Raw genomic sequence first — 11,564 nt, forward strand, 5'->3', positions numbered from 1 at the left:
CCTTTTCTTCTCGCGGTGCACGATGGGAGTAGTAGTACGCGCCCGGTGGAGCGGACTAGTTCCACTCAGGACTTCGTTTCCCAGAGAGCCACGGGGTCCCGCGCTGAGCATCTTGGGAGCTCGATGCCGAGCCACGGTAAAAAAAATCCCTCCCATCGTGCACCGCGGCGCAGAATGATTGGGCCTCCGTTTGTGGTTCCTCATTTATTTGAGGCGATTATGGATTGCGAAGTGAGGTGGGCCCAAAGTTAAGCCAGACACGCTCTTGACGTTCAAGAGGAACCGGCACTGCTTTCCTGCTACAGCAGCAGTCAAGCTTTCTCTTCACACTTCCCTCCTTGTTCACATGATGGCCGTTGTGCTCCCGCTCCGAGATAGGTTACCCGCGGTTGCGCGGGGAATCCTGGGAAACGCAGTCCGTTTCCCTCAGCTCCTCGCTAGCCACTGTACAGCTTGCGGACTCGCTTTCCCGCCGTGCCTCGCTGTGGGCGTTCCCTTCGCGCGCATGGCATGCCGGGATCTGAAGTCTCCCAGCCGGGAAATCGACAGAGCGTTGGAAGGATCCCGGAACTCCATCTCCCATCATGCCATTCGGCAAGAGCCTGAAGGGCCCGTCCCAGCGCCGCAGCGGCCGTCGGGAGATGTAGTCCTCCTCGCCGTCTCAGCCGACGCGGCGGAGGGCAGCGGGGACTCCAATCCCCACACGCCCTCGCGATAGGGCCGGGCTGGGCCGGCTCCGGAGCCGCCTCAGACGGAGCCAGGCAGCCAGCGCGGCCCCCGGTCCCGGCCTCATCATGAGCAGCGGCAGCGGCGGCGGCTCTTCCCGGCCCAGGACGAGCTCTTTCGCGGACCCCACCGGCGGCGCCCCCTCCACCGCCCCCACCTCGGCCGCAGCGCCGGGCGGGAAGCCCGGGGGGGCCGCAGGGCCTGGGCCGGGGGGAGGCGGCGGCAGCACCAGCACGGGCGTCGGTTCCTTCCCGGGGCTCAAGCTGGGGCGTAAGTCAAGGGAGGGGACGAGAAGAGGACTCTCCCGCCCGGGAGGCGGAGGGGAGGGACAAAGGACTGGTGGGGGAGGGGATTGAATGGGCTCCGAGGGGGAGGGGGCCAAAAAGGGGAGGGGAGAAGGGGGTGTCTGGGGGGAGATGGAGAACGGGGGGGGGGACTGAGGGGTTGGGGGGAGAGATGGAGACTGCTGAGCTGCGGGGAGAGGAAACGAATAAATCAGGGGGTGGCCGAACTTGCTTAACGCAAGAGCCACATAGAATAAACGTCAGATGTTTGAGAGCCGCAAGATGGAACGTCAGATGTTTGACAGCCAGGCAGGCAAGCAAGCAAATAGATGGGGAGGAGAGGTGGAAAGAAGGCAACTTTAAATGCATCGTCCAAGCTGCCAGCTGGCTTGCCAGAAACGGTTCAAAGAGACAAATGCTTTTTTCAGGCCAGCCCAATGGGGTGTGAGGAAAGCACAAGGGGCTTTGAGAGCAGCACAGTATGTGTGACAGAGCCACAATCTGGCCACCCCTGGAATAAATGAAAATGGACCGCCCCCCACCAGCCTCTTCCGAGCCAACTCCCCCATTTTGAGAGCCAGACCTGCTTGAGGGATCTGGGAAGGGGAAGAAAAGGAGAGGCCCCTGAGGTTGGGGAAAGGGAAGGGTTAATGCTGGTTGAAAGGGTGGGGGAGTTGTTTGTCTGCCTGCTGGGAGAGGGTCTTTCTCTGGGGGGGGGGGTGGTCTTTGATCGAGCTGGGGGGGAAGAAGAAACGAATAAATGAAAATTGATTCATTTGGGGATGGGGGACAGAATTTGGAGGGGGTGCCTCAGAAGTGGCTGGAGCCCCCCCCCCCCAATCTTGTGAGCCAGACCTGCCTGAGGGATTTGGGAGGGGGAGGGAAAGAGGAGACCTCTGAGGTTGGGGAAAGGGAAGGGTTAATGCTGGGTGAAAGGGTGGGGGGTCGTCTGTCTATTTGTCTGCTGGGAAGCGATCTTTGAGGGGGGGTGTCTTTGCTCGAGCGAGCAGCGGGCAAGGTTGCCTTGCTTTAGAAAGGGTTTGCATGGGTGTCCTGCTTTTTGGGGTGGGCAGGTGAGCGTTTCTGGGCAAGAGCAGGGAAGCGGGGTCCGCCCCACGTGTCGAGGTTAAGGGTATCGTGGGAATGGAGAGGGCAGGCGGGACAGGTTGTCTGAAAGTGGGGGGGGGGGGAGTGGACAGCTCAGCCTCCGCAGGGCCGGTGGGGAAAAACAGGGCTGGACAAAGGCAATGATTGAGGTTTTTAAAGGAGGAGGAGGGAAGGAGAAGGGGGGGAGTGCAGAGCGGTTGCCTGGCAACCGCAGAATGGGCGTGGCAGAGGGGGCAGGGGATGGGAGGAAGGGTGTGTGTGGCTATGGGGTGGAGAAGAGAGAAAGCATTTAGAGTAAAAGCTCAGGTCGGCAAAACTGTCTTCTGCCTTTCCAAAAGAACGGGGTGTGGGCCCAGGTCCTCAGCCCCCCCTCCCTCCATAGAGCCATCCTAAACTTAGCCGCGCCCTTCAAACCCCAGTGGAGTAAGAAGGCGACAGCTCTGCTTAAACCCTAGCTTGGGTGGTGCGGGATCGTCTGATCTCGGAAACTAAGCAGGGTGGACCCCGGTCAGTACTTGAGTGGGAGACTGTCAAGGAAGTCCAGGGGCGCTATGCAGAGGTAGGCGATGGAAAGCCACCCCTGTTTGTCTCTGCCCTGACTTGGATGCCCCAGGCTAGACCAGTCTCATCAGATCTCAGAAGCCAAACAAGGTGGGCTTGAACAGGAGTCAGTTCTTGAATAGGAGACCACCAAGAAAGTCTGGGGATTGCTCTGCAGAGGCAAACCACCTCTGGACATCTCTCGCTTTGAATACCCCGTGGGGTTGCCAGAAATCAGCAATGGAATGGCACTTTCTAGCACCATCTCAGCTTAAGATGGCTCTGAAGGCGATCTCAGGTTTTGTCCAGGGGCACCCCATTACTCTCCTTTAGCGATTGGGTATGTTAGCACTGCAGCAGTTAGATAAGGGAGCACTGTAGTTTAAGGATTTACATGCCAGGATTGCAGGTACCTCTGATGGGGCAAGATGCGTCTCAAAATAAGGTAGACAGCTCAGTGACACAAGTTGATACGTTTGCCATGGGTGGGGGGGAGGGATGCATTAGTTGTCCTGTATTCAGAGAGCTGAGGGATTGGCACTGAGCCTCTGAGAGCCAGGGGGCAACATCAAGAGAAGGCCTCAGCCTCTGTGCCCTGTTGGCCCTCCAGAGGAACTGGCTGGCCACTGTGTGAGCTGCAATGCTGGACTAGATGGACCAATGGTCTGATCCGGCAGGGCTCTTCTGATGTTCTTATGAGGGCCTAGGTCTTTGTGCCCTGTTGTTGGCCCTCCAAAGGAACTGGTTGGCCACTGTATGAGACAAGATACTAGACTAGATGGACCACTGGTCTGATCCAGCAGGGCTCTTCTGATGTTCTTATGAAGGCCTTGGCCTCTCTACCCTGTGGTTGGACCTCCAGAGGAACTGGTTGGCCACTGTGCGATACAAGATGCTGGGCTGGCTGGACCACTGATCTGATCCAGCAGGGCTCTTCTGATGTTCTTATGAAGGCCTTGGCCTCTCTACCCTGTGGTTGGACCTCCAGAGGAACTGGTTGGCCACTGTGCGATACAGGATGCTGGGCTGGCTGGACCACTGATCTGATCCAGCAGGGCTCTTCTGATGTTCTTATGAAGGCCTAGGTCTCTGTGCCCTGTTGTTGGCTCTCCAGAGGAACTGGTTGGCCACTGTATGAGACAGGATGCTGGACTAGATGGACCACTGGTCTGATCCGGCAGGGCTCTTCTGATGTTCTTATTGGCAAAGGTCTGGACCTCATGTTCTCCCCTCCTCATTTCTCGTCTAGGAGATAGCAGCAAAGTGACCACCGTGGTGGCCACGCCCGGCCAGGGCCCCGATCGTCCCCAAGAAGTCTCCTACTCGGACATCAGGGTCATTGGCAATGGGTCATTTGGAGTTGTCTACCAGGCCCGGCTGGCGGACTCCGGGGAGCTGGTGGCGATCAAGAAGGTGTTGCAAGATAAGCGGTTCAAGGTGAGCCGTCAATTGCATGTTGTTTCCATCTCTCTTTTTCACACGTTTGCCGTTGAGATTGCGCAACTAACTTTGGTTCTTTTCCCCGTCTCGGACCGCTCTCAGAATCGGGAACTCCAGATCATGCGGAAGCTAGATCACTGCAACATCGTTCGCCTGCGGTATTTCTTCTACTCAAGTGGGGAGAAGGTGAGGAGGCTCCTGAAAGGTTGGCGGGGAGGGAATGGCTTGCTGTGAGCGTCGCTCAAAAAGGACATAAGAGAAGCCATGTTGGATCAGGCCAATGGCCCATCCAGTCCAACACTCTGGGTCACACAGTGGCCAAAAAAAAAAAAAGTCCATGAACTACGCAGAATCAGCTGTTGATTTTCCACTTCAAATTGCTGAGGGGAGTGGGGGGGGGGGGAGAAGTGTCATGTTTTTAATGGATTCTCCTGTTAAAAAAAACCCCTTGCTTGTAGTAAGCTAGCCCATCATAAGAACATAAGGGAAGTCATGTTGGTTCAGGCCAGTGGCCCATCCAGTCCAACACTCTGTGTCACACAGTGGCCAAAAAAACCCAGTTGCCATCAGGAGGTCCACCAGTGGGACTAGAAGCCCTCCCACTGTGCCCCCCTCAAGCACCCAGAATACAGAGCATCGCTGCCCCAGACAGAGTGTTCCATCAATGCCCTGAGGCCAATAGCCACTGATGGACCTCTGCTCCACATGTTTATCCAATCCCCTCTTGAACCTTGCTGTAAAAACATAAGAGAAGCCATGTTGGATCAGGCCAATGCCCCATCCAGTCCAACACTCTGTATCGCACAGTGGCCAAAAAACCCAAGTGCCATCAGGAGATCCCCCAGTGGGGCCAGAATACTAGAAGCCCTCCACTGTTGCCCCCCCCCAAGCACCAAGAATACAGAGCATCACTGCCCCAGACAGAGAGTTCCAACAATATGCTGTGGCTAATAGTCACTGATGGACCTCTGCTCCAGATGTTTATCCAATAGCCCACAGAAGGAATAGATCTGCCTTTCCCTATAGGGCAGGGGTGGCCAAACCATGGCTTGGGAGCCACATGTGGCTCTTCCACACATACTGTCTGGCTCTTGAAGCCCCCACTGCCCTGTTGGCCAGCTTAGAGGAGGCATTTGTCTCTTTAAATCGCTTCTCCAAGCCGAGCTAGTTGGCAGCTTGGAGAATGCATTTAAAGTTAAAGTTGCTTTCTTTCCACCTCTCTCTCCCTCCTGTTTGCTTTCCTCCCTCCCTGTCTTGCAGCTCTCAAACATCTGATGGCCATGTCTTGCGGCTCTCAGACATCTGACATTTATTCTACACGGCTCTTAAGTTAAGCAAGTTTGGCCACCCCTGCTGTAGGGGTGCCCTGTATTCGCTTATCCTGAATAAGTTAGCTGCTCCTTTCCACCGCTATTGCTTTCACAACTGAGGCGTATTTCTCCCCCGCCTTTCTGAATTGGACGAAGCGGTCGTTTAAGTGTGTCATTAGCAACCGTGAATATGAAACAGGGGAGGGTGGATTAATTAAACACAGAGTGCGAGGGAGGCGGCAATCTTGTCTGTGGGGTAAAACCGTTAACAAGAGCAGTGTCTTCTGCCCTGAAGGCCGAACGGGGAGAACATTTGCGGCTGATTTGTATCAGTTAACTGCATGTTGTTCATACCGCTTGCTCAGCGAAGGCCAAGCTGGAATTGCTGGACTCCTGATCTTTATCCCACTGCACTTCTTTCCAGAAACAAAATAAAATGGGGGGGGGGGGGGAAACTTTCCAGGCCTTGAGAAAGTATCTCTTGTGTATGTGGACTCTGGGTAATGAGACAAGTACGGCGGTTCCTATGGGTGAATCTTTACTACTACTTAAATCCAGGCCGTAGGGGCTCATTACAGTAATGAATTGAGACTCCTTTTAATTGATCTCCTGGCTTCCAGCCCTTTGGCATTTTGTGTGCGCGCTAGTGCCTAGCAAAAGGCACAGTTCGTCAGAGGTCAGCTGCAGGTTTCTTTCCCCTTGCAACTCAGCCCCAGAGATACGGGGAGTGGTAACAGCAGAGGACCTTTGAGTATGAGCACTTAATATTTGGTACAACATAACCTCCCTGAGCTGAATAGCCTAGGCCAAAGATGTCAAACATGTGGCCCAGGGGCCAGGTCAGGCCCCCGGAGGGCTCCTATCAGGCCCCCGAGCAACTGGCTGTCATCTGCTTCCTTCTCTCTTGCTTCCTTCTGCATCTCAGCTTGCTTTGCCAGGCTTTCTCAATTGCACAGGAGCTATAGAGCGAAACCTGTTTTCTCCATTGGCTGAGGTTCCTCCTTTGGGGAGGAAGGGGGAGAGGGATAGCTTGCTTTGTTAGGCTCTCTCAGTTGCACAGCAGAGCTACTGAGCCAAGCCTCTCTTCCTTCTATTGGCTGAGGCTCCTCCCCCTCCTCATCCCCTGGGGAAGAAAGGAAGAAGATTATTGGATTTATATCCTGACCTATACTCTGAATTTCAGAGTGGTCACAATCTCCTTTACATTCCCCCCACACACACAACAGACACCCTGTGAGGTAGGTGGGGCTAAGAGCTCTTACGGCAGCTGCCCTTTCAAGGACAACTCCTACGAGAGCTATGGCTGACCCAAGGCCATTCCAGCAGGTGCAAGTGGAGGAGTGGGGATTCAAACCCGGTTCTCCCAGATAAAAGTCCACACACTTAACCACTGCACCAAACTGGCCAGAGCTTCCTTTGGCCAAGTTCCCTTGATCCCATGGGAGAGATACAATGAAAGCACCTTTAAGATCAACAAGTGCTAATGTTTTAAGTATTTTTTTAAAAAAAAATCTTTGTGTCTGTCTATGTCCTTTATAAAGTTTATATCTCTGCTAGCTAATCATAAATAGGTACACGCACAGCCCGGCCCGACAAGGTCTCATTTGTGTCGAATTTGACCCTCATAACAAATGAGTTCGACACCCCTGAGCTAGAACATTGGTAGGGAGCAGAAGCGCCTTTTGTTTTAGAAACCCAGCATGCATCGTTTTGTGTTGTGATAATAAGGCGGTGGGAGGCTATCGGTACTCTTGGATCAGTCAAGGGCAGCAATTAAATGAAAGCTCAACTTATAAGGGCATCCCTGAGTAGCAAAAAAAGAGTTCTCTCCGCATCCCTCGGAGTTGCCCACTGTTGTTCTGTAAGGTGAAATCGGCCAGGGTGTTCCCCCTCACCTCCTTTTTTTAATTCCCCCATCCTGTTGCAGAAGGACGAGGTTTATCTTAATCTAGTCCTGGACTACGTGCCCGAGACGGTCTACCGAGTGGCTCGCCACTTCACCAAAGCCAAACAGACCATCCCTGTCATCTACGTGAAGGTAGGAGCCGACTCCGGGCTTGGGACCCTTCCTAGTCAGGGTATCTAGAATTCTGAGCTTAAGTGACCGCATTTTATTTGTTTTAATGATTTAATTTGGCTAAACTTGACTCATATATATTTTACTTGTTTTATGTATATTAGCTCCCTACGTACTCTATTATCTAGGATTTTATATTATTTATATTGCTATTTTACTGCTAAAACTGTTTTATGCCAATAAAGGCTTGCTGCTGCTGCATAGTCGGGGTAAAGCAGCTTTCGTTGCACCTCCGCATGAACTGTGGGGCTTTTTTTTTGTAGCAGGAACCCCTTTGCATATTAAGCCACACAGCCCTGATGTAGCCAGTCCTCCTGGAGCTTGCAGAAGGCCCTGTGATAAGAGTCCTGTAAGCTCTTATTAGAAGTGCCCCGTGGCGCAGACTGGTAAAACTGCAGTACTGCAGTCCTAAGCTCTGCTCACAACCTGAGTTCGATCCCGGTGGAAGCTGGGTTCAGGTAGCTGGCTCAAGGTTGACTCAGCCTTCCACCCTTCCGAGGTCGGTAAAATGAGTACCTAGCTTGCTGCGAGGGGAGTGTAGATGACTGGGGGAGGCAAGGACAAACCACCCTGTAAAAAGTCTGCCGTGAAAACGTTGTGAAAGCAATGTCACCCCAGAGTCGGAAACTACTGGTGCTTGCACAGGGGACTACCTTTACCTTTAAGCTCTTGGAGGACTGGCTACATCAGGGTGTGTGGCCCAATATGCAAAAGAGTTCCTGCTACACAAAAAGCCTTATTGCCATTAAGGGTCAAAGGAGGATGGCAATAACCGCTTTCGGTGCCCTTTGTCGTACGGTGGGAGAAGAGCCTCCATCTCCAAATACTAATAGCCAGTTCTCAGCTGGTGATTTTTTTTCTGTGTCGGGTTCAAGACAGATTTCCTTTGCTCTTTGCACCATAATCTGGGACTGAGCTCCATCCCAGTGGACGAGCACGTGGTTTGCCTGAGGCAGGTTCCAGGTTCGAATCCAGCGGGCCTCAAGGACGCAGGTGTTTCTCGGCTTCGAGCAGTGGAGAGCCACTGCCAGCAGTCTGATTTGGCGCGACGCCACTTGATACATTCTCTGCGTGTGCCATTGTTGTTGTTCTTTAACTTTTCTGGGAACAGACGTCTAAATTTTGCAATCTCTGCGAACTGTGCAAATTAAAATGTTGCTTAATTCCTCATTTGGACGATTCTGCGGGTTTTGTGCAACCTCGTCTTGCCGCGCCAGTTACAGGGAAGGGCGAGGAGATACGAAGAGAAACCAGAGCTCCATCCGGGGTCCTTGTAAAGCTCGTTTGGCCATCTCTGAGCAGTTGTTGCCCTTGCGTGCATTCAAGCATGTTTTTAGAAACGTGGTTTTAAAAATAAAATAACAAATGTGTAAGTGAAGATTTTTAGGAAGCTGTATCTTGTGCCTTTTAGTCCTCATCCTGCCCTAACGTGGAATCACAAAGTAGGAGTCCAGTAGCGCCTGTAAGACCAACAAAATTTTATTGGGAATGTCAGCTTTCATATGCAGGCATACCTCATCAGACAGTGGAATAGGGTACAGTGAGCAGAGCTACGTACAGCTGGTGGGCAGTGGTTAGGAATGCAAAGTAGTACAAAGTTAGGATCCAGTAGCAAAAGAGTGAAATTAACAAATTGAAAGAACATTTGGTCTGGATAGCATTTGCGTGGGAAACCAATAAAACAACATGTCAGAATGGGCGAATGACGGTGAGAGTGTCATTAGAAGGAGAAGATGATATTGGATTTATATCCCGCCCTATACTCTGAATCTCAGAGTCTCAGAGCGGTCACAATCTCCTTTACCTCCCCCACCCCCTGCAACAGACACCCTGTGAGGTGGGTGGGGCTGAGAGAGCTCTGCCAGAAGCTGCCCTTTCTAGGACAACCTCTGCCAGAGTTAGGCTGACCCAAGGCCATTCCAGCAGGTGCAGGTGGAGGAGTGGGGAATCGAACCCGGTTCTCCCAGATAAGAGTCTGCTCTTTCAAGGACAACCTCTGCCAGAGCTATGGCTGACCCAAGGCCATTCCAGCAGGTGCAAGTGGAGGAATGGGGAATCGAACCCGGTTCTCCCAGATAAGAGTCCTCACACTTCACCATTACACCAAATTGGCTCTCAATAAGGCAATAAATGGAGGCTGTTAATTGCTCTTTTGCTTGGAAGTCTGGATTAAATGGAGAACATGTCTTTCCCAGAGGTGTTCCTGTCCAGATGAAGTACGCATGCACACGAAAGCTTACATTCTGAATAAAACTTTGTTGGTCTTAAAGGTGCTACTGGACTCCTACTTGGTTCTGTCGCTTCAGACCAACATGGCTGCCCACCTGGGTCTATCTTTGTGGAATCACAGCGTTTGTGTAATTTTGGGTATCCTGCTGTAGAATCCCTGGATTGTGTTACAGATAGGCAGATCTGGAGAATGCGCAGGCCTGTTCCATCTGGCCAGGAATTTGTGGATCTGGTCCCTTTTGTGCATGTCTTTGTTTTTCATTCCACATGACATTCGGTCAGAGGGAGTCGTGGCAAGGGACGTTCTCAGTAATGCCACTTAACAAAAATATGTGTAAATGACACACCACAGTCTTGTTACAGGAATGGTTTTTTCCTGCAGATGACTGCAGAGAAATTTAGCCCTGAGAGATTGCTGTGGCTCAGTTTATGCTTTTCTGTGTGTCTTGAAGGTGCGAGAACGCCCCCCCCCATGTGTGCACACGTATAATGCAGTTGTCTCTGATGAGCCCGCTCTATTCTTATCAGCGGGAATGTCAGCACTAATTGGGATCTCCGTTCTGTATGATCTGGCTGAGAGTTTGCCCTTGTCTTGGGCGTCTGGCATTGTAAGTTGAAAGATCTCAATCAGAAAAGGGTGGTTTGTCAGGAGAAAGGAAGGCAGACCACAAAAATCCAGATTTTCAGCACTGCGTATATTATGTGGGCAGGAAAACATAACATATCCATGAGGGCTAGTTCCTTAATACCCACTCGAGTTTCTCCCATTCTGGTTTCAACTGGCGCTTTTCATGTTCTTGTTATCTCAAAGATAAGACTGTGTAGGCACCCTTTTGCTTATCGTCAACTTCCTGCGTGGATTTCAGTAGATGAGCTGGGATTTTAGTGCCGAAAGCTCTCAAGTTCTCAAAATCTTCTGGTTGTCCCTGGGCTAAAAGAGGCTAGGCTAAATTCCACCAGAACCAGAGCCTTCTCTGTGGCAGCCCCAATAATCTGGAATCTCCCAGAAGCCATCAGGGCCCTGCGGGACTTATCACAGTTGTTCCGGATGGCATATGACATCTCAGTGGGAGAGGGCTGTCTACCCCACCTGGACTTATTGTATTAATACCGACTGCCTAGGATTCAGTGGCCTTGGAGAGAGGAGGACACCATATGATCCTACCCATAATAGATGTAGTATAGCAATACTATAGGATCTTAGGGTACAAATGTGTAAATAAAAAAACGCTAAGAGACACCATAAATTTTAAACGATAAACGAATGTAATGTGAAGGTCAGTGGTGTTCTAACCAGGCTTGCACATAGAACTTCAAATGAACAAGGAGAACCTGGAAATCTGTCAGATATGTCTTGAATCTTGTTGGTCTTCTATGAATGTGTTGCACAGACTGGGCTCCACTGAAAAATAAGCCTCCAAACTGAAGAAAGACGGATGAAATGTCTTGATATCTAGAACAGATGTCTTTGGAAGGGCTTCCTTTAGCTCTATGAACTAAACACTGGAATATGGATATTCCTTTGTGATTGAAAAGTTTGTTGAACTGCTTTTGAACTGAATTGTAGGAATATCCTTTTGAAGCATGTTTTCGTTCATGTGAAGTATGTTTTTGTTCATTTGACGTTCTACATGCAAACCTGGTCAGAACACCACTGACCTTCACATTACATTGGTTTGTCATTTAAAATTTATGGTGTCTGTTAGTGGTTTATAATAGATGTAGTAGCACCACTGTGATTTTATTCGATTGTTTTGTTGTTGGGGTTTTAATACCGCTTCTAACGTTGCCTCTGTTTATTTGATGTTGTTAGCCGCCGTGAGCCTTCGCAGAATGGGTGGGATATAAATC

At 51.2% G+C, this 11,564-nt stretch overlaps 1 protein-coding gene across 1 annotated transcript in view; it reads left to right on the plus strand.

Moving 5' to 3' along the window:
• Nucleotides 1-780: 780 nt before the first annotated feature.
• GSK3A (glycogen synthase kinase 3 alpha) overlaps nt 781-11,564 on the plus strand; it is a 35,019-nt gene continuing 24,235 nt past the window's right edge. Inside the window, exons 1-4 of the mRNA XM_060258262.1 lie at nt 781-996; nt 3,907-4,094; nt 4,200-4,283; nt 7,335-7,445. Coding sequence (XP_060114245.1) covers nt 795-996; nt 3,907-4,094; nt 4,200-4,283; nt 7,335-7,445 — 585 coding nt within the window. The 5' untranslated portion in view covers nt 781-794. The remainder of the gene's footprint in view (nt 997-3,906; nt 4,095-4,199; nt 4,284-7,334; nt 7,446-11,564) is intronic.

Source organism: Heteronotia binoei, chromosome 17, assembly GCF_032191835.1.
Source record: "Heteronotia binoei isolate CCM8104 ecotype False Entrance Well chromosome 17, APGP_CSIRO_Hbin_v1, whole genome shotgun sequence".
NCBI classification, from domain to species: Eukaryota; Metazoa; Chordata; class Lepidosauria; order Squamata; family Gekkonidae; genus Heteronotia; species Heteronotia binoei.